Source organism: Oncorhynchus keta, chromosome 14, assembly GCF_023373465.1.
Source record: "Oncorhynchus keta strain PuntledgeMale-10-30-2019 chromosome 14, Oket_V2, whole genome shotgun sequence".
NCBI lineage: Eukaryota > Metazoa > Chordata > Actinopteri > Salmoniformes > Salmonidae > Oncorhynchus > Oncorhynchus keta.
In genome coordinates this window covers 51,073,741-51,096,587 of record NC_068434.1, presented here as the reverse complement: position 1 = coordinate 51,096,587, position 22,847 = coordinate 51,073,741, and the positions used below count along the sequence as shown (strand labels likewise).

The 22,847-nt window shown below is 41.4% G+C and overlaps 2 protein-coding genes across 3 annotated transcripts in view; one reads left to right on the top strand and one right to left on the bottom strand.

Annotated features, from left to right (window-relative positions):
- Positions 1–22,847, bottom strand: part of cfap77 (cilia and flagella associated protein 77) — a 77,005-nt gene that overhangs the window by 31,995 nt on the left and 22,163 nt on the right. For both annotated transcript variants that reach the window (XM_035786380.2, XM_035786381.2), the window contains exon 2: positions 21,517–21,602. In XM_035786380.2, coding sequence (XP_035642273.1) covers positions 21,517–21,602 — 86 coding nt within the window. The remainder of the gene's footprint in view (positions 1–21,516; positions 21,603–22,847) is intronic.
- Positions 1–22,847, top strand: part of LOC127907379 (uncharacterized) — a 149,714-nt gene that overhangs the window by 117,006 nt on the left and 9,861 nt on the right. The gene's annotated exons all lie outside the window — the stretch shown is intronic.

Genomic DNA, 22,847 nt, shown 5'->3' with positions numbered 1-22,847 from the left:
AAGGTGAAATAAATAAAATAAAAAATGGCATGCAAAATTAACCATGGGAATAGTGTCCTTCTGTTATAACGTGCGTCTAGGTGAGCGGTGTAGGAGTCAGGCGCAGGAGAGCAGGGATGTCTGAGAAGCGTATTTTAATCAGACAGTCCACCAACACAAAAATGGCTCAGTCGAAAATACAAACTACGCTCTCGATACTGAGAACTCGTGCAAACGCACGGAGGAACAAACACAGTTCCGACACTCAAATACACGTGCGTAACCGTGAAAACAACAAACTGTAAATACAATCGAGCACAATCTAATCCGGCACAAACTAAGGCAGGCAACAGGTTACCCTTATACACACATAAATTAACGCAAATGAAACCAGGTGTGAAAAAGAATCACAGACAAAAACAAACAGAAAAGTAAAAAGGGATCGGTGGTGGCAAGTAAACCGGCGACGCCGACCACCGAGCGTCCCCCGAACAGGGAGAGAGAGGAGTTACCTTCGGTAGATGTCGTGACACCTCCATTCAGATATGTATCCCCCCTGTTTTTCCCCATTATTTATTTTACCTTTTTAAATTGAACCTTTATTTAACTAGGCAAGTCAGCTAAAGAACACATTCTTATTTACAATGACGTTTACCTGGATGATGCTGGGCCAATTGTGCGCTTCCCTATGCATGATAATAGTCCAATCTAAATTTCATACATACAGGACCAGTCAAAAGCTTGGACCTACCTACTCATTCCAGGGTTGTACTTTTTTTACTTAAAAAATATATATATTCTACATTGTAGAATAACAGTGAAAACATCAAAACTATGAAATAACACATATGGCATCTTGTAGTAACCATAAAAGTGCTAATCAAATCTAAATCTAAATCTATATTTTAGATTTGACATTCTTCAAAGTAGCTACCCTTTAACTTCATGACAGCTTTGCACACTCTTGGCATTCTCTTACTTAGTATATGTAAAGCCAAGATTAAATCAAGACTAGTCTGATGGGTGACAATATTAGCCTATCACCTGTGAATGATATATTTACCACTGAGAAATTCGAGGCATTATCAAGTGCTTGTCAAATTGTGAACGAGAGACTGATCAAGTGTGTACAGAGGTACAGTGCATTCGGAAAGTATTCAGGCCCCTTCACTTTTTCCAAATTTTGTTAAGTTACAGCCTTATTCAAAATTAAATACATGTTTCCCCATAAAACCCCATAATGACAAAACGAAAACAGGTTTTTATAAATACCTTCAGACCCTTTGCTGTGAGATTCGAAATTGAGCTTGTAGCCATTGATCATCCTTGAGATGTTTCTACAACTTGATTGGAGTCCATCTGTGGTAAATTCAATTTACTGGACATTATTTGGAAAGGCACACACCTGTCTATATAAGGTCCCACAGTTGATGGTTTTTGTCAGAGCAAAAACCAAGCCACGAGGTCGAAGGAATTGTTGAGGAATTGTTGAGGCACAAATCTGGGGAAGAGTACCAAAAAAATGTCTGCAGCATTGAAGGTCCCCAAAAACACAGTGGCCTCCATCATTCTAAAATGGAAGAAGTTTGGAACCAACAAGACTCTTCCTAGAGCTGGCTGCACGGCCAAACTGAGCAATCAGGGGAGAAGGGCCTTGGTCAAGGAGGTGGAAGGATCCAATGGTCACTCTGACAGAGCTCAAAAGTTCCTTTGTGGAGATGGGAGAACCTTCCAGAAGGACAACCATCTCTGCCACACTCAGCCACACTCACCAATCAGATCTTCATGTTAGAGTGGCCAGATGGAAGCCACTCCTCGGTAAGGCACATGACAGCCCACTTGGAATTTGCCAAAAGGCACCTAAAGGACTCTCAGACCATGAGAAACAAGATTCTCTGGTCTGATGAAGCCTGAATGCCAAGCATCACGTCTGGAGAAAACCTGGCATGCTGTGGGGATGTTTTTCAGCAGCAGGGACTGGGAGACTAGTCAGGATCGAGGGAAAGATGAACGGAGCAACGTACAGAGATGAAAACCTTGATGAAAACCTGCTCCAGGGTGCTCAGGACCTCAGACTGGGGTGAAGGTTCACCTTCCAACAGGACAACGGCCCTAAGCACACAGCCAAGACAACACTCACTACCGAGTCTAAAACTGCCTCTGGAAGCAATGTCAGCACAAGTATTGTTCATCAGGAGCTTCATGAAATGAGTTTCCATGGTTGAGCAGCCGCACGCAAGCCTAAGATCACCATACGGAGAGGTGTAAAGCTTGCCGCCATTGGACTCTGGAGCAGTGGAAAAGCATTTTCTGAATTGATGAATCACGCTTCACCATCTGGCAGTCCAACTGACGAATCTGCCCTCTAATGCATAGTGCGAACTGTAAAGTTTGGTGGAGGAGGAATAATGGTCTGGGGCTGTTTTTATGGCTCAGGCTAGGGCCCCTTAGTTCCAGTGAAGGGAAATCTTAATGTTACAGCATACAATGACATTCTAGACAATTCTGTGTTTCCAACTTTGTGGCAATCGTTTGCGGAAGGCCCTTTCCTGTTTCAGCATGACAATGCCCCGTGCACAAAGCGAGGTCCATACAGAAATGGTTTGTCGAGATCGGTTTGGAAAAACTTGACTGGCCTGCACAGACCCTGACCTCAACCCGATCGAACACCTTTGGGATGGATTAGAACGCAGACTGCAAGCAAGGCCTATAATTGCCCAACATCAGTGCCCGACCTCACTAATGCTCTTCTGGCTGAATGGAAGCAAGTCCCCGCAGCAATGTTCCATAATCTAGTGGAATCCTTCGCAGAAGAGTGGAGGCTGTTATAGCAGCAAAGGGGGGAACCAACTCCATATTAATGCCCATGATTTTGGAATGAGATGTTCGGCGAGCAGGTGTCCACATACTTTTGGTCATGTAGTGTATGTTACCTGGCTGGCTATGGCTATTCAACACTGAAATTCAAGGTAAGCTTTTGGTTTTATTAATATTGCCACCGGGGCCCATTGGTGTAAATCTAAACTGCTAGGTAACTAACTGTACATTGCACTGCATGATTGTCGCAGGTTTACTAATGTATTAGTTCTAGTAGCTATGTTAACTTGACTTTAGCTAATATGGTGACAACGATGTAGGCTGTGTGTCACGATTAGCTTTTGAAAGTTTTGCTTGGAAAGTTTTTTTAGCCTGGTCACAGACAGCTGATGTGTCCACCACGAAGGGAAAAGGTAAGAGGAGGAGAGCGCGTAGATGTGAGAAGGAATTATTCAACAATCTGGCTGCTGTGAACTGTATTTGTGTGTGATCAGGGGTGTATTCATTCTGCCAAATCTGTTTAAAAACTTTTCTTAAATGGAAGCAAACAGAACGAAACTGGGAAAAACATGCCTGAATTCTTCAATAGAAACTCTCATTTGCAACTGTTGGACTAATGGTTACACCCTAGATCAGCTAGATGCAGGCAGGATTGTGCAAGGCGGTATTGAATATGTCAATGTCTGTCACCCTGATTACTCAAATTTCATAGAGCCCCCCTAGGAATCCAAAATCAAATATGTTGCCTTATTTGTGGGAAACTGTATACAAATTTAAAAAATGTAAACTTAGCTAGAGCTCCCTAAAACAGACCACCCTACATTCCATGTCTCCTCCACCCCACCCCACCCTGGGCCCATCCCCATAACCCTCCCCCTTCTCTTCCCATGTCTGTCTGTGATCCATTCTCCATGCACAACCTGTCTGTTTATTGATATGCAAACTCTCCTTATGAGCGCCTAATCCCTAAGCATAGGGGATAATTTATAAAGCATTTACATAAAGAAGGCCAACTAATTGGGAGCATATGTCTGGGTAAGCCCCCCACAGACTCTCAAGGACCTGTACTACAGATGAGCTGCTGTAGGCTCCTCCCCTCTCCCCTACAGAAATCGAAACATCAGATGGCTAGAATTCTTCCCATTTCAGATGCACCGCTTTCCTGCAGTCAACTGATCAAATCGCCCTCTAGTGGCTCCATGGGTGGAATGTTATTAATATTTTTCATAATTAATCAACAATATATATATATATATATATATATATATATATATATATATATATATATATATCCGGTGTTTCTATGTCAATTGTGTTTTGTTATAGCTCTGTGATGTATATAAAGGGTAATATTGGGATGCAAACTCTAAATTTAACACATTTCAACTATATCTGACACAGTACAGGTATCTTTTTTTTAAGCCCACAACCATTTGTGTGAGGTGTATACTTTGGTTTCAAAGTAGATTTGTTTAAGACTACCAAGAAACACTCTGTGTGACCCTGATTTAGCCCACTGCAGTAAGTTAAACATCAATAATTGCTTTCCTGCATTCTTTGGTCAGTTGAAAAGCTGAACATCAAATCATCATCAAGTTGATAAACTTGAAAAATAGCCCTTGAATGTTTTGGTAAACCTCCTGGAGAGCTCTTCTTTGTCTACACCCATTCAGCATCGTTCACACCCTCTTAAGCCTTATACCCATTGCTTTAAGGATTCACATGTGAGTACGGTAGTGTACTAAACAACCAAAGACTTACATTACATGACTTCAAGACTAAAGGCTGGTTTAAACTATGTCTATCAACATGTCTGTGTACAGTTGTCACAGTGACATAATGAACATTCTATTGTTGTCTGATGTCAAACTTTTATGAAAAAAAAAAAAACTTTTATGAAAAAGTATAAACACAAAAACGACAGGCTGCATGGCATCAGCAGCCTGGTGGTCCAAAATAACAAACAAGCTAGCAAACCAGGCAACTAAAAGCAACTTATTAAACAATGTTTTCGTTAGTTTCTACCTTGTTAGTTTGCTAGCTAACATTAAATTAGCTGGCTAGTCAGTTCAAATGACCATATCATAACTGACAACTTCCTAACTTTATTTAATTTGTATTCATTATTACAGGAAAATAAACTCACAACAAGATCATTATTAACAAGTTAATGGTGAGCTAATTACAGAAAGTAGCTTACAGTTGTGAGTGTGATGAATTAAAAGCAGGGCATTCTCCTGGAGAATTTTAGAACTTGTTATATCCTAATTTGACTTTGGTGCAGGTCATGTTGTTCTTCACATTACCATCTCTGGTAAACACTCACTATATCAAATAAAATCTATGTTTATTTGTTACATGCACAGGATACAGGAGGTGTAAAAGGTACAGCAAAATGGTTACTTGCATAGTGGACTCTTTTGTTTAGGCATGTAGCTAGCTAGCTAAACAATTAACCATAATCCCAACAAGATTGTTCCGCCTTTAACCTTGTTCTGAACACCTCCTAAACAAAGGTTGCGTGGTTCGGCAAGAAGAATGCCCCTCTCCCCACCGGTGTGATTACTACCTCTGAGGGTTTAGTCACCTCATACAATTACTTGGGAGTATGGCTAGACGGTACACTGTCCTTCTCTCAACACATATCCAAGCTGCAGGCTAAGGTTAAATCTAGACTTGGTTTCCTCTATGTAATCGCTGCTACACCATTCAAGCAGTGGGGACAGAGACGCTTGTTAATGGGCCCTGAGATGTGTTGCGTCCCGAATGGTACATAGGGCTCTGATCAAAAGAAGTGCACTATGTAGGGTGGACCCCAAGGTTTATAGTTTTGTAATTTTCTATTCGTTTTTAGATTATTATTTTAAATTCAGTGTAGTTTCAATTACTTTTCAGACTTGATTTACTAGTTTTTATTCAGTTTTAGTTTGATAAAAATATTTATATTTATATTAGTTTTTATAAAATTTCGTTTCAGTGTTAGGGACATAAAGTAGACTTACAGTATGCATGGGAGGCTAGAGAATATATTTGTGGTGTAGGCCTATAGCAGATGTACTCAAATACTATTCAAGATGGTCAGGTCACACAAAGTTCTGGATGAATATTGTTATTTATCAGCATAGTCAGTCAGGGTTGCCATGTCTGTGTTTTTATTATTTTTTTGCCAAATTGGTGAAAATGTATTGGGTTGCAGGATTTTGGGCTACTTCTAAATTGCACCGCGGCCGCCATGGCAATTTCTTTAAAATATATATTTCACTGTGACCTGCTGCCGCTTATTTCTGAGTGAGTGGTGGGGAGGGGGAGGTCCGGAGGGTGTGTTGAGACTGAGCGCTGCAGCAGGCAGCTGAATCATTAAAAAAAATGTTTACCTTTATTTAACCAGGCAAGTCAGTTAAGAACATATTCTTATTTTCAATGACGGCCTGGGAACAGTGGGTTTAACTGCCTGTTCAGGGGCAGAACGACAGATTTGTACCTTGTCAGCTCGGGGGTTTGAACTCGCAACCTTCCGGTTACTAGTCCAACGCTCTAACCACTAGGCTACGCTGCCGTGAGTGTAGCTACGCTGCCGTGAGTGAGGAGACAGAGCAGCACGCGCGCACGTCATGACAACTTTTTACCACTTTAGAATGTCACAATGGAGACATAAAACATGTTAACGCGCTAGAACTGATGCGCATCAAGAAGTAACGGTGACAAAGCACAGGAAAACGACTTTAGGCGCTCTAGAGAGCATTACGTGCTGACTAGACAGGGCGTGTGCCATCAGTGTGTGCCATCGCACCCATGTTGATTTTGTCCATCCGTGATCAGGAAATGTAGGTTGAAATATCAAAACAAACTTTAAACCAACTATATTAATTTGGGGACAGGTGGAAAAGTATTAAACATTCATGGCAATTTAGCTAGATATCTTGCTCTTGCTAGCTAATTTGTCCTGGGATATGAACATTGGGCTGTTATTTTACCTGAAATGTACAATTTCCTCTACTTAGACAATTAATCCACATATAAAGGGGTAAACCGAGTTAGTTTCTAGTAATCTCTCCTCCATCAGGCTTCTTCTTCTTTCGACCTTACATAGTGGATGGCAACCAACTTTAAGGTGCATACACCCCCACGTAGGTATATGCTCATAGAAATCAATGAGGAGTTGGGATGCTTGGGGAGGGCGCCAAGCATCACCCCCCCAAGCATCACAAATTGAACCAAGTTCTATTTTCAGCGCCTATATGCGCAGACGCTCGTTGACGCGCAAGAGCCGTTTGGATGCAATGATTGAATAACATGTATGTGTACATTTACTTTGCAACCCTCGCACACGTAATGCGAGTGGTGTGGTCAGCATGTTAGATACATCTACATTGAAATCTGCATTCTAATGTGGACTTTGCTTATGACAAACCATATCAAGCAAAGGGTTTTTACATATGCTCAGTTCTTGGTCAAGCTGCAGAGTGGAAATTTGAAGTAAGTGGAAGTTATGTTACTCCCTTGCGTGCTTCTGTTATGGGGAAACGTCCACAATGAAACTGACATTAAATGTGGACAATGATACAGTTGCATCTGTTGGCCATCAATTAGCCTATTCATTTCTACCATTTTATATAATAAATACGTTGAAATGATGATATCACTGGAGTCATTGCAAATCAATTTGTCACTTGTGTTGCTTACCTGGAGCTGGCAAACTGATTTAAAAAAATAGCCTTTAACTTAAGTTTATTGTTGTCATAGCCTTGTGTTATTATGCAATTATTAATGGGCATGTTTATTTAATGAAATAGGAAGTTATCAATTGTGATCATGGTCACAGTTCTATCGCAATTGCAGATCAGCTGTTAGAATGCATTAGATTGAAGGTAACCGTCAGTCAGATTAGGCTACAGGTTAAAAAAAATAAAAAAATAGACGATCCCATCCTCAGTAGCCTATTCCAGCAGGCTATTGGGCAACACAAGCACATCTTACCACGAAATAGCCTCGCTATTCATGTTAAATATATTCATCTGACAATTTGACCTAAACAAGCTGCAGAATCATTAATATGAGATATTAACTAGGCTACTGTGTAGGCTATCTGAAATTACATGTAGGCCTATCAAGGGCTATAGGCTACCTGCATCTAGCTAACCAAACCATGGCAAAGTTGATTTACAATCATAAACCCAGATTTTAGTCAGTAGGCCTAGCCTATGCCTATTGAAAATGACAAGTCAATCTCCCAAATAGACCATTTATAACCGTTTGTATTCATAACATCTGGCGCATAATGGCACAATTGCCAGAAAGAGCCTAAAATTTGTTTGTTTTTTCAAGTTTAATAAGGGCAAATGATCTTTTCTCTTGAGGCATATTCAAATTCCTTTATTAGTCACATTAGCTCACAATAATTATTATTTTGATGGAAATCCGAATTTTACTTCTTAGGTTAAGAAGTTAAATGTGGCAACTCCTCTCGCTGCAAAAAAACATTTAAGGCTAGTTTTCAAGCCTTGATTAGGCCTGTAGGCAGGCCTTGATTAGTCATTGGGCTACAAATGAATCTTACCTGGCAACCCTGGGCGTAGTAGCAAATCCCCACCTTGCAACCCATGCGACCCCAAACTGTTCACACCCTTCTTGTTGGCAGAAGAAAATTTGCAGTTTTAAAGAAACATTTCTGCAACTCTACACCTTTTGCCATCGAGCAAAGAGAAAATGTAGCAGTTTTAAAGCAAATTTCCTGCAATTCTACACATTTTCAATGTCTTATGTGTGTTCATATGATACCAGGAGTCGAATCCTGACCGAATTCCGAAAATAAAATAATAGCTAGTCTTTCTCCTGAAATTCTTTGTGGGTGCTGTTCAAATTAACTTTGAGGTTGGTTGGATTTTTCCCAAATATCTCTGTTCCACACAAGCTGCCATCTTCTGATACCTCAATACATTTGCTTTTGTCCTTTCCAGCAATGTACTCAAAATAGTCCCATATGGGCTTTAGCCTTTTGCGACCAACCACTACTGGTGTTGGGTTTGCTGCCGCCATTGTTCACACCTATGGGTCACGCTCATGCTCTCTGATATCTTCCCGGTTAGCTACGTCTATTTGAAACATTGCCATCTTCTGGCAGCATTTACCCGCCAGATTCAGAAGCTCCAAAACCACGTTATAAAAAAAGCTTAAACTCCATTCGATTTTTGGCCCCAAAAAACTGCACATTTTTAAAAATACTTTTTGCTTTAACTCTGCAATGATGGCATTTTTAAACAATAAAATCCCTCTCAAGTTCGGCGAAGTTTTTTTTACATTTTAGTTAGTTTTGCAGTCAAAGATAGTCTCAAGTATAGTTTTCAAATGTTTTTTAAAAAAGATTTTATTTCAGTTTACTAAATTAGTTTTTCAGATTTCTGTTTTTATTTTATTTTCAGTTTTCGTTTACCATAATAACCTTGGTGGGTCCCGGTCAAAAGCAGAGCACTATGTAGGGAATAGGGTCCCATTATGGACGTAACCATGGTGTGGTCAGCTCTGTCAACATAGTAGTAAATACATATTTCATATTACAGATGTCAGATCTTAATTTCACCCGTTTCGTCACAGGAGGAAAATAATCCTGCAGCAGGAGGATTAGACTGTTGGAAGAAATATTTAGAACTTGTCACAGGACCAAGTTTGGGAAACCCTGTCTTAGATTGCAGGCCCAGTTAAAGTAGACTATTTAGGCAACATGCAGGCTAAAGCTTGCTTGTCTGGATTATAATACATGATAATAAACTGTCATATGTGTAGGGGGAAGATTTATGTTTTGTTATGGAAAATATTTTATTTTTTAAATAAATTGTTTTATTATATGTTCAAGGCTAAATAAATTACTGGTGGTCTCAGCACCTGTGTGGTCTAGCGGTTATAGCCAGAGTATATGCCAGCGTCGGCACACATATGCCGCAGTTGGCAAGGGTTCGAATCCGGCTCACTGCCCTTTGAATCCCCCTGCCCCTTCTTTCCAACACTGTTCTATCTCCATGATAAAAGCTAAAAACATATGAAAATACCTTTAAGAAATAATAAATCATTGGGCAAATAACAATTAGATTGTGGGAGCACATCTAACATAAAACATTATTATAAATAATACAAGGTAGGCTAAATTGATTCATAGAACATGCATACACCAAGCAAGCAATAACAGCCAAGGAAACACAAACAGTAGCCTATTATTGGTTTTATTTATTTATTTACCTTTATTTAACCAGGTAGGCAAGTTGAGAACAAGTTTTCATTTACAATTGCGACCTGGCCAAGATAAAGCAAAGCAGTTCGACAGATACAACGACACAGAGTTACACATGGAGTAAAACAAACATACAGTCAATAATACAGTATAAACAAGTCTATAAATAATGTGAGCAAATGAGGTGAGAAGGGAGGTAAAGGCAAAAAAAGGCCATGGTGGCAAAGTAAATACAATATAGCAAGTAAAACACTGGAATGGTAGTTTTGCAATGGAAGAATGTGCAAAATAGAAATAAAAATAATGGGGTGCAAAGGAGCAAAATAAATAAATAAATAAAATACAGTTGGAAAGAGGTAGTTGTTTGGGCTAAATTATAGGTGGGCTATGTACAGGTGCAGTAATTTGTGAGCTGCTCTGACAGTTGGTGCTTAAAGCTAGTGAGGGAGATACAGTGCCTTGCGAAAATATTCGGCCCCCTTGAACTTTGCGACCTTTTGCCACATTTCAGGCTTCAAACATAAAGATATAAAACTGTATTTTTTTGTGAAGAATCAACAACAAGTGGGACACAATCATGAAGTGGAACGGCATTTATTGGATATTTCAAACTTTTTTAACAAATCAAAAACTGAAAAAATGACGTTACAAGACGCTATTTTTTTTCGTTTATCACACAGTCTTCATAGATCGATATCTAGGCTATATATCGAAAAAAAAGACCCAATAGTGATTATGGGACATCTAGGAGTGCCAAAAAAGAAGATGGTCAAAGGTAATGAATGTTTTATATTTTATTTGTGCGGTTTGTGTAGCGACGACTATACTAATTATTTTGTTTACGTCCCCTGCGGGTCTTTTGGGGTGTTACATGCTATCAGATAATAGCTTCTCATGCTTTCGCCGAAAAGCATTTTAAAAACTTGTTGCCTGGATTCACAACAAGTGTAGCTTTAATTCAATACCCTGCATGTGTATTTTAATGAACGTTTGAGTTTTAACTAGTACTATTAGCATTTAGCGTAGCGCATTTGCATTACCAGATGTCTAGATGGGACGCCTGCGTGCCAGGTAGGAGCAAGAGGTTAACACAGTGTCCAAAGAAGGGCCGGAAGTATACAGAATGGTGTCGTCTGCGTAGAGGTGGATCAGAGACTCACCAGCAGCAAGAGCGACCTCATTGATGTATACAGAGAACAGAGTCGGTCCAAGAATTGAACCCTGTGGCACCCCCATAGAGACTGCCAGAGGTCCGGACAGCAGACCCTCCGATTTGACACACTGAACTCTATCAGAGAAGTAGTTGGTGAACCAGGCGAGGCAATCATTTGAGAAACCAAGGCTGTCGAGTCTGCCGATGAGGATGTGGTGATTGATAGAGTCGAAAGCCTTGGCCAGATCAATGAATACGGCTGCACAGTAATGTTTCTTATCGGTGGCGGTTAAGATATCGTTTAGGACCTTGAGCGTGGCTGAGGTGCACCCATGACCAGCTCTGAAACCAGATTGCATAGCAGAGAAGGTATGGTGAGATTCGAAATGGTCGGTAATCTGTTTGTTGACTTGGCTTTCGAAGACCTTAGAAAGGCATGGTATGATAGATATAGGTCTGTAGCAGTTTGGGTCAAGAGTGTGTCCCCCTTTGAAGAGGGGGATGACCGCAGCTGCTTTCCAATCTTTGGGAATCTCAGACGACACGAAAGAGAGGTTGAACAGGCTAGTAATATTGGTGGCAACAATTTCGGCAGATAATTTTTAGAAAGAAAGGGTCCAGATTGTCTAGCCCGGCTGATTTGTAGGGGTCCAGATTTTGCAGCTCTTTCAGAACATCAGCTGAAAGGATTTGGGAGAAGGAGAAATGGGGAAGGCTTGGGCGAGTTGCTGTTGGGGGTGCAGTGCTGTTGACCGGGGTAGGAGTAGCCAGGTGGAAAGCATGGCCAGCCGTAGAAAAATGATTATTGAAATTCTCAATTATGGTGGATTTATCAGTGGTGACAGTGTTTCCTATCTTCAGTGCAGTGGGCAGCTGTCCCAGAACCTTTTTGAGTTTGTGTTGGAGGAAGCAAATTTCTGTTTGAAAAAGCTAGCCTTGGCTTTTCTAACTGCCTGTGTATAATGGTTTCTAGCTTCCCTGAACAGCTGCATATCACGGGGGCTGTTCGATGCTAATGCAGAACGCCATAGGATGTTTTTGTGTTGGTTAAGGGCAGTCAGGTCTGGGGAGAACCAAGGGCTATATCTGTTCCTGGTTCTAAATTTCTTGAATGGGGCATGTTTATTTAAGATGGTTAGGAAGGCATTTAAAAAAAATATCCAGGCATCCTCTACTGACTGGATGAGATCAATATCCTTCCAGGATACCCCGGCCAGGTCGATTAGAAAGGCCTGCTCGCTGAAGTGTTTCAGGGAGCGTTTTACAGTGATGAGTGGAGGTCGTTTGACCGCTGACCCATTACGGATGCAGGCAATGAGGCAGTGATCGCTGAGATCTTGGTTGAAGACAGCAGAGGTGTATTTAGAGGGGAAGTTGGTGAGAATGATATCTATGAGGGTGCCCGTGTTTAAGGCTTTGGGGAGGTACCTGGTAGGTTCATTGATAATTTGTGTGAGATTGAGGGCATCAAGTTTAGATTGTAGGATGGCTGGGGTGTTAAGCATGTTCCAGTTTAGGTCGCCTAGCAGCACGAGCTCTGAAGATAGATGGGGGGCAATCAGTTCACATATGGTGTCCAGAGCACAGCTGGGGGCAGAGGGTGGTCTATAGCAGGCGGAGCAAGTGAGAGACTTGTTTTTAGAGGTGGATTTTTAAAAGTAGAAGTTCAAATTGTTTGGGTACAGACCTGGATAGTAGGACAGAACTCTGCAGGCTATCTTTGCAGTAGATTGCAACACCGCCCCCTTTGGCAGTTCTATCTTGTCTGAAAATGTTGTAGTTTGGAATTAAAATTTCTGAATTTTTGGTGGTCTTCCTAAGCCAGGATTCAGACACAGCTAGAACATCCGGGTTGGCAGAGTGTGCTAAAGCAGTGAATAGAACAAACATAGGGAGGAGGCTTCTAATGTTAACATGCATGAAACCAAGGCTATTACGGTTACAGAAGTCGTCAAAAGAGAGCGCCTGGGGAATAGGAGTGGAGCTAGGCACTGCAGGGCCTGGATTCACCTCTACATTGCCAGAGGAACATAGGAGGAGTAGAATGAGGGTGCGGCTAAAAGCAATAAGAATTGGTCGTCTAGAACGTCTGGAACAGAGAGTAAAAGGAGGTTTCTGGGGGCGATAAAATAGCATCAAGTTATAATGTACAGACAAAGGTATGGTAGGATGTGAATACAGTGGAGGTAAACCTAGGTATTGAGTGATGAAGAGAGAGATATTGTCTCTGGAAACATCATTGAAACCAGGAGATGTCATTGCATGTGTGGGTGGTGGAACTAATAGGTTGGATAAGGTATAGTGAGCAGGACTTAGAGGCTCTACAGTGAAATAAGCCAATAAACACTAACCAGAACAGCAATGGACAAGAGTGATCAAAAGGGTCCAGTGAGTGGAGAGGTTGGTTGGGGGTCACGGCGATTTAGACAGCTAGCCAGGCCATCGGTAGCAAGCTAGCATAGGATGGAGGTCTGTTGTTAGCCACTTCTTGCGTTCCGTCAGTAGATTAGTGGAGTTCCGTGTGGTAGAGGGGATTAATCCAAATCACACAACAACAACAAAAATAAAAACAATAGATATAGTTATAGAGGCCCAAGAAGAAAACATAATAATAATAAAAATAAATAAATTGTCCGATTGTCTATTCAGATAGCAGCCGGTAAGACAGCTAACGGTTAGCAGGCCGCAGATGGGCGTTCAGGTAACGTCGCGACGGAGGAGCCAGCCGGATCTCCTTCGGGTAGATAACGACGGCAGTCCAGTTGTGAAGGGCCGGTGGGGCTCCGATTAGGCAGTAAAACGGGTCCGGATAAGTGACTGCAGCCCAGGAGTGATTGATGGAACTCAGGAGTGATTGACGGAGCTGGCTAGCTCCGGAATAATTGATGTTTGCTCCGGAATCGATGAAAGCCGATAGCCGATAGTCACACGGATAGCAGCTGTGAGATCCGGGTATGAATGTCCAGAGAGCAGTTGAAATCCAGGGACATGGAGAGAAAAATTGGTCCGGTATGTTCCGTTCCGAGCCGCGCTGCGCCGTACAAAACTGCCGATAGATTTTCGAGCTAAAGGTTAGCTGATGACCACAAACCGTGGTTAGCTGAATACTAACAATTTGCCAGTAAAGAAGCTAACTAACTTCTGAACTAGCTTCTGATTAGCTTCTGGATTAGCTTCTGGGCTATCTTCTGGCTAGCTCCTGGCTAGTTTCTGGCTAGTTTCTGGCTTGCTTCTTGGAGTTTCTGGCTAGCTTCTTGGAGGATTACAGATTTGAGGTAAATAATACTTTTTTATAAATATAAATTGGTGAGGCGGGTTGCAGGAGAGTGTTTTGAAGATGAGTTGATGGAAAATAAAAATAAAATGTATGTGAAAAAAGTTGTAAATATATAAATATATATAAATATATATAAAAATGTTTTCAAGGAATGGGACTCTAACCCCGAAGCTTATAAGAAAATTCGCTATAACCTCCGACGAACCATCAAACAGGCAAAGCGTCAATACAGGACTAAGATCGAATCAAACTACACCGGCTCTGGCGCTTGTCGGATGTGGCAGGGCTTGCAAACTATAACAGACAACAAAGGGAAGCACAGCCTAGAGCTTCCCAGTGACACGACTCTACCAGATGACCTAAATAACTTCTATGCTCGCTTCGGGGAAGGTCACACTGAAACATGTTCCGGACGACTGTGTGATCACGCTCTCCGCAGCCAATGGAGTAAGACCTTTAAAACAGGTCAACATTCACAATGCTGCAAGGCCAGACGGATTACCAGGACGTGTACTAAAAGCATGCGCTGACCAACTGTCAAGTGTCTTCACTGACATTTTCAACCTCTCCCTGTTTGTAATATCAACATGTTTCAAGCAGACCACCATAGTCCTTGTGCCCAAGAACACTAAGGTAACCTGCCTAAATGACCACTGACCCATAGCACTCATGTCTGTAGCCATGAAGTGCTTTTAAAAGCTAGTCATGGCTCACATCAACACCATTATCCCAGAAACCCTAGAACCACTCCAATTTGCATACCGCACCAACAGATCCACAGATGATGCAATCTTTATTGCACTCCACACTGCCCTTTCACACCTGGACAAAAGGAACACCTATGTGAGAATGCTATTCTTTGACTACAGCTCAGCGTTCAACACCATAGTGCTCTCAAAGCTCATCACTAAGCTAAGGACCCTGGGACTAAACACCTCCCTCTGCAACTGGATCCTGGACTTCCTGATGGGCCACCCCCAGGTGGTAAGGGTAAGTAACAACACATCTGCCACGCTGATCCTTAACACAGGGGTTCCTCAGGGGTGGGTGCTCAGTCCCCTCCTGTACTCCCTGTTCACTCATGACTGCACGGCCAGGCACGACTCCAACACCATCATTAAGTTTGCAGATGACACAACAGTGGTAGGCCTGATCACCAACAACGACAGCATATAGGGAGGAGGTCCGACACCTGGCCGTGTGGTGCCAGGACAACAACCTCTCCCTCAACGTGATCAAGACTTAGGAGATGATTGTGGACTACAGGAAAAGGAGGACCGAGCATGCCTCCATTCTCATCGACGGGGCTGTAGTGGAGCAGGTTGAGAGCTTCAAGTTCTTTGAAGAGGGTAATGCGTACAGCCCAGTAGACCACTGGGGCCAAACTTCCTGCCATTCAGGACCTCTATACCAGGCGGTGTCAGAGGAAGGCCCTAAAAATGATAAAAGACTCCAGCCACCCTAGTCATAGACTGTTCTCTCTGCTACCGCACAGCAAGCGGTACGGGAGCGCCAAGTCTAGGTCCAAGAGGCTTCTAAACAGCTTCTACCCCCAAGCCATAAGACTACTGAACATCTAATCAAATGGCTACCCACTACTTGCATTGCCCCCCCTCTCTTTTACGCTGCTGCTACTCTCTGTTAGTAGCTTTAATAACTCTACCCACATGTACAGTGGGGCAAAAAAGTAATTAGTCAGCAACCAATTGTGCAAGATCTTCCATTAAAAAGATGAGAGAGGCTTGTAATTTTCATCATAGATACACTTCAACTTTAACAGACAAAATGAGATTTTTTTTCCCCCAGAAAATCACATTGTAGGAATTTTAATGAATTTATTTGCAAATTATGGTGGAAAATAAGTATTTGGTCAGCTACAAACAAGCAAGATTTCTGGCTCTCACAGACCGGTACAGTGCCTTGTGAAAGTATTCGGCCCCCTTGAACTTTGCGACCTTTTGCCACATTTCAGGCTTCAAACAAAGATATAACACTGGATTTTTTTGTGAAGAATCAACAACAAGTGGGACACAATCATGAAGTGGAACGACATTTATTGGATATTTCAAACTTTTTTAACAAATCAAAAACTGAAAAATTGGGCGTGCAAAATTATTCAGCCCCCTAAGTTAATACTTTGTAGCGCCACCTTTTGCTGCGATTACAGCTGTAAGTCGCTTGGGGTATGTCTCTATCAGTTTTGAACATCGAGAGACTGAACTTTTTTCCCATTCCTCCTTGCAAAACAGCTCGAGCTCAGTGAGGTTGGATGGAGAGCATTTGTGAACAGCAGTTTTCAGTTCTTTCCACAGATTCTCGATTGGATTCAGGTCTGGACTTTGACTTGGCCATTCTAACACCTGGATATGTTTATTTTTGAACCATTCCATTGTAGATTTTGCTTTATGTTTTGGATCATTGTCTTGTTGGAAGACAAATCTCCGTCCCAGTCTCAGGTCTTTTGCAGACTCCATCAGGTTTTCTTCCAGAATGGTCCTGTATTTGGCTCCATCCATATTCCCATCAATTTTAACCATCTTCCCTGTCCCTGCTGAAGAAAATCAGGCCCAAACCATGATGCTGCCACCACCATGTTTGACAATGGGGATGGTGTGTTCAGGGTGATGAGCTTTGTTGCTTTTAAGCCAAACATAACGTTTTGCATTGTTGCCAAAAAGTTCAATTTTGGTTTCATCTGACCAGAGCACCTTCTTCCACATGTTTGGTGTGTCTCCCAGGCGGCTTGTGGCAAACTTTAAACAACACTTTTTATGGATATCTTTAAGAAATGGCTTTCTTCTTGCCACTCTTCCATAAAGGCCAGATTTGTGCAATATACGACTGATTGTTGTCCTATGGACAGAGTCTCCCACCTCAGCTGTAGATCTCTGCAGTTCATCCAGAGTGATCATGGGCCTCTTGGCTGCATCTCTGATCAGTCTTCTCCTTGTATGAGCTGAAAGTTTAAAGGGACGGCCAGGTCTTGGTAGATTTGCAGTGGTCTGATACTCCTTCCATTTCAATATTATCGCATGCACAGTGCTCCTTGGGATGTTTAAAGCTTGGGAAATCTTTTTGTATCCAAATCCGGCTTTAAACTTCTTCACAACAGTATCTCGGACCTACCTGGTGTGTTCCTTGTTCTTCATGATGCTCTCTGCGCTTTTAACGGACCTCTGAGACTATCACAGTGCAGGTGCATTTATACGGAGACTTGATTACACACAGGTGGATTGTATTTATCATCATTAGTCATTTAGGTCAACATTGGATCATTCAGAGATCCTCACTGAACTTCTGGAGAGAATTTTTCAGTTTTTGATTTGTTAAAAAAGTTTGAAATATCCAATAAATGTCGTTCCACTTCATGATTGTGTCCCACTTGTTGATTCTTCACAAAAAAATACAGTTTTATATCTTTATGTTTGAAGCCTGAAATGTGGCAAAAGGTCGCAAAGTTCAAGGGGGCTGAATACTTTCGCAAGGCACTGTAACTTCTTCTTTAAGAGGCTCCTCTGTCCTCCACTCGTTACCTGTATTAATGGAACCTGTTTGAACTTGTTATCAGTATAAAAGACACCTGTCCACAACCTCAAACAGTCACACTCCAAACTCCACTATGGCCAAGACCAAAGAGCTGTCAAAGGACACCAGAAAAAATTGTAGACCTGCACCAGGCTGGGAAGACTGAATCTGCAATAGGTAAGCAGCTTGGTTTGAAGAAATCAACTGTGGGAGCAATTATTAGGAAATGGAAGACATACAAGACCACTGATAATCTCCCTCGATCTGGGGCTCCACGCAAGATCTCACCCCGTGGGGTCAAAATGATCACAAGAACGGTGAGCAAAAATCCCAGAACCACACGTGGGGACCTAGTGAATGACCTGCAGAGAGCTGGGACCAAAGTAACAAAGCCTACCATCAGTAAAACACTACGCCGCCAGGGAATCAAATCCTGCAGTGCCAGACGTGTCCCCCTGCTTAAGCCAGTACATGTCCAGGCCCGTCTGAAGTTTGCTAGAGAGCATTTGGATCATCTAGAAGAAGATTGGGAGAATGTCATACGAAGGAGTGGCTTCGTAAGAAGCATTTCAAGTTCCTGGAGTGGCCTAGCCAGTCTCCAGATCTCAACCCCATAGAAAATCTTTGGAGGGAGTTGAAAGTCCGTGTTGCCCAGCAACAGCCCCAAAACATCACTGCTCTAGAGGAGATCTGCATGGAGGAATGGGCCAAAATTCACACCTAGCTCGGCTATTAGACAATTCTTTAGTCAAGGTTGAATAGTCTATTGTTCAGCTAATAGCCCAACCTATAAACATTGTTTGCAGAATTCACAGCCTGCTACCCTTGTGATAAACTAATAATAATAATTTTCCCCCTTTCCACTTGTTAAAATTGATCAAGTGTTTTTAGCCGCAATCGGCCCCAACCCAAATTAATACATTTGGGCAGTCGATAGCGTGCTGGACTTTGGGCTAGAATGTTGAGGGTTCGAAACCTGCTCCCTGCTTTTTTCATTGCATTATTATGCCGGTCACAGAACAAATAGCCTGTATCGTTACTCGATGAGGAACGAGATGGGAGTGAGTAGGCTATTCTGGATAGAGCAGGTACTTTTGTGTAATTCTAGTCCATAGAAGTGAGGACAGAGAACATCATATTCAGTGCTGTCTAATTTGAATATAATGAAGTCTATTTCTGAGGTTTTCTGTCCTCAGATACAGAGAGCTGTGAAAGCCTGTCTGCAGATTAAGAGGTCCCAATGAAGAGCAGCGGTTCTCAGTCCTGGTCCTGGGGACTCAAAAGGGTGCACATTTTTGTTTTTGCCTTAGCACTACACCTCTGATTCAAATGATCAAGTCATCATCAAGCTTCAAGTGGTATTTATGTATTCATTTGTGACGCTATCCTTGATATGATCCTGCTATTGTCACATGCACCTATCTATAAAATGTTGTCATGATTTGTTATAAGGAATATTATACTTTAGTAATTCACAATGATTTGGTAATGTAAAAGTCAAATAATGACATTATCTTCTATTGTTTGTCCTCATGTGTATGTTTTTCAGCATAAAGTACTCTGTAGCCACTTAGTGTGGACACCAGGTGAGACCACACACACACAGATTCCTGTTGAACACTGTCTATTTTAACTACCTTATTTTCTCAATAACAGTCTCTTGCCACTACATCCCGCTCCCCCTTCTCCCTAAATTCTCTAGGTTATATCAGCCGTGACAGTGAACACCTCCCGCATCTGAACTGGCTGACACAGAGGGCACAGCATGATTATACTGAGATGTCACTTGGTCAGGTCAACAGGAAATATTATTAAAGATGCTTTACATTGAAATATAGATAAAGATGTAGTAGACCCAGAGTTTATGATCCAAGGTCAGTTTTCAATTTCAAACCTCCTAATGATTATGATGACTGACCACGTTTGAATTTTAAAAAACAAGGCTTAATCATGCGCTCTCTCTATTCATCCGTCTCTCGTCAGCAGGTATGTTTTGAGAGAGGAAGCCAGTCCCGTCATCGCCACCTCACCTGCTCTTAAGATAACCTTCGGGCCAACTGGGGGCCCAAGGCTGATTAGACACTATGTAATTGTGATGAACTGTAATTCATTAATGATATGCTGTCTGCCTCAGTTCTTACCTCTTTCCCTTTCTATCTTCTACACCTCTCTCCCCACCTCGTCTTTCTTCCTATTTTAATTTTTTACAACGCACACCATATGTGCATTGAAGTATAGCTTGAACTTGTATTTATAATAAAATATTACAATTATCAAAATTATAATGCATGTATTATGTATTTAAGACACCTAGATAATGAACTTCTTTCAATAAAGCATTTCACATTTTCCACTGGTTGAAATGAAGCATCTCATTGAAATACTATCCTGTGTCCTCAGATTAATGCAGATGATATATGCATAGGAAGTGTAATGTACTGTTTTTTTTCTGTATATATAAATTACAAATCAGCCTTTACTTAAATCATGTTTCTAGTCTATTGCATAGTTACAATGTGTAATCATTGATGTCCCAGGAGTAGGAGTGGTAAACACTGTTGAAGTGTATAATTGTAATACCTACATGCAGACACAGCATCATTCAAAGAATGGAGTTTGATACACCTGGTATTGGATATGACTGAAAAAGAATGTCTCACAGCTATTTGGCGGCAGCATAGCCTAGTGGTTAGCGTGTTGGACTAGTAACTGAAAGGTTGCAAGTTCAAATCCCCAAGCTGACAAGGTACAAATCTGTTGTTCTGTCCCTGAACAAGGCAGTTAACCCACTATTCCTAGGCCGTCATTGAAAATAAGAATTTGTCTAGTTACATAAAGGTTAAAGAAAATAATTCATACCTGAACGACACCTTTATTTGCCAAGGAAAAGTACATGATCAGTGAATATATTCAATGTACAGGCTACAATGGTGGGATCTCATGTGTGATAATAACTACAGTACATGTATATGGCACAATAAAGTTATTATATTCTACTCTATCCATAGGCTTCATTAATGCCATTCAGACTTGAAGTCAATATAACAACTATGATAGCTGAGGTTCATAGATTGGTATGAATATTAGTTCAGAACCTAACGTTTTAGGGTCCATACACAGAGCTCTTAGGAGTTTGCACCATATTTCATGTTCCAGTTTTAAATCATTGAAGGTGAAGAAGTGTACACTTTAGGAAGGAGAAATAATTTGGACAGATATAAGAAATATATTATTCAACTGGCAATGCAGCCCTCTAGTGTTGTTTTCTGAAATTGAATGACATTGAAATATCTCAAAGAAGAAACTAAGGCGCTTAGACAGGCAGCCCAATTCTGATATTTGTTTTGACCAATCAGATCAGATCTGAAAAAGATATGATGTGAAAAGATCTGATTGGTCAAAAGGCCAGGAAACAATGTTCGAATTCGGCTGCCTGTGCAAACACAGCCTAATAAGCAAGGGAGGGCAGCCAATGCAGTATGGGTATGATTGCTCGGCGCTTTGCCTGATCCATGTAGCCTCTCTTCAAACCATGCTCCTTACCCTAATTAAAAGAGGATTAGCCAGCATGGAGTCCCTGACCACTCCGACGCGAGAAGCCTGCATTTCCAGTTTCAGGACGGTTACACCTTGGGGAAATAGAGGAGTTATTCCAGATGGTACAACCAACAAGCAAGTCAATCAATTAGGCCTAACTAAAATAGTACAATTGCTGCTAGACCTTGATACCCATGGAGAAGGCTAGCCTACATCATAGGTGGGTTTCCTGGACATAGATTAAGACTATTTCTGGACTAATGAAGAAGCACAATGGAGAACCTACTTTGAAAATGTGTTTTAGTCCAGGATTAGGCATAATCTGTGTCCAGGAAACCGGAGCATAATGTTCTCTGTAATTCTATGGGCCTACCCTCACGAAGCAGCTAAACGCTTGGCTTCTTAACTTCTTCAATATAGGGGGCGCTCTTTTAATTTTTGGATAAAAAAAACGTTCCCGTTTTAACCAAGATATTTTGTCACGAAAAGATGCTCGACTATGCATATAATTGACAGCTTTGGAAAGAAAACAACTCTAACGTTTCCAAAACTGCAAAGATATTATCTGTGAGTGCCACAGAACTGATGCTACAGGCGAAACCAAAGTGAAATTTCAAACAGGAAATGCCCCAGATTTTGAAGGTGCTGTGTTCCAATGTCTCCTTATATGGCTGTGAATGCGCAAGGAATGAGCCTACACTTTCTGTCATTTCCCCAAGGTGTCTGCAGCATTGTGACGTATTTGTAGGCATATCATTGGAAGATTGACCATAAGAGACTACATTTACCAGGTGCTCGCTTGGTGTCCTCCGTTGCAATTATTGCGTAATCTCCAGCTGCATGTATTTTTCCAATTGCTGCCACGAATGACTTATCATCGAATAGATATGTGAAAAACACCTTGAGGATTGATTCTAAACAACGTTTGCCATGTTTCTGTCGATATTATGGAGTTAATTTGGAAAAAAGTTTGGCGTTGTAATGACTGAATTTTCGGATTTTGATTTAAACATTTGATTTGAGATACACATCCTTCATACATTTCTGCTCAGATTTAGATGTTCTTATTGAACTGACAGCACATGCTCTGGTTTTATCTAGGGTCTAAAGATTAGTAATGTGGCAATTGGCTCCGGGGTGAAGTTTCCCATACAGATCAAGGATCAGCTTCCCCTCCCCGTATCCGAACCTTAAAGGCCCAGTGCAGTCAAAAACGTGATTTACTGTGGTTTTTTTTATTAACATTTTTTATTTCACCTTTATTTAACCAGGTAAGCTAGTTGAGAATAAGTTCTCATTTATAAATGCGACCTGGCCAAGATAAGGCAAAGCAGTGT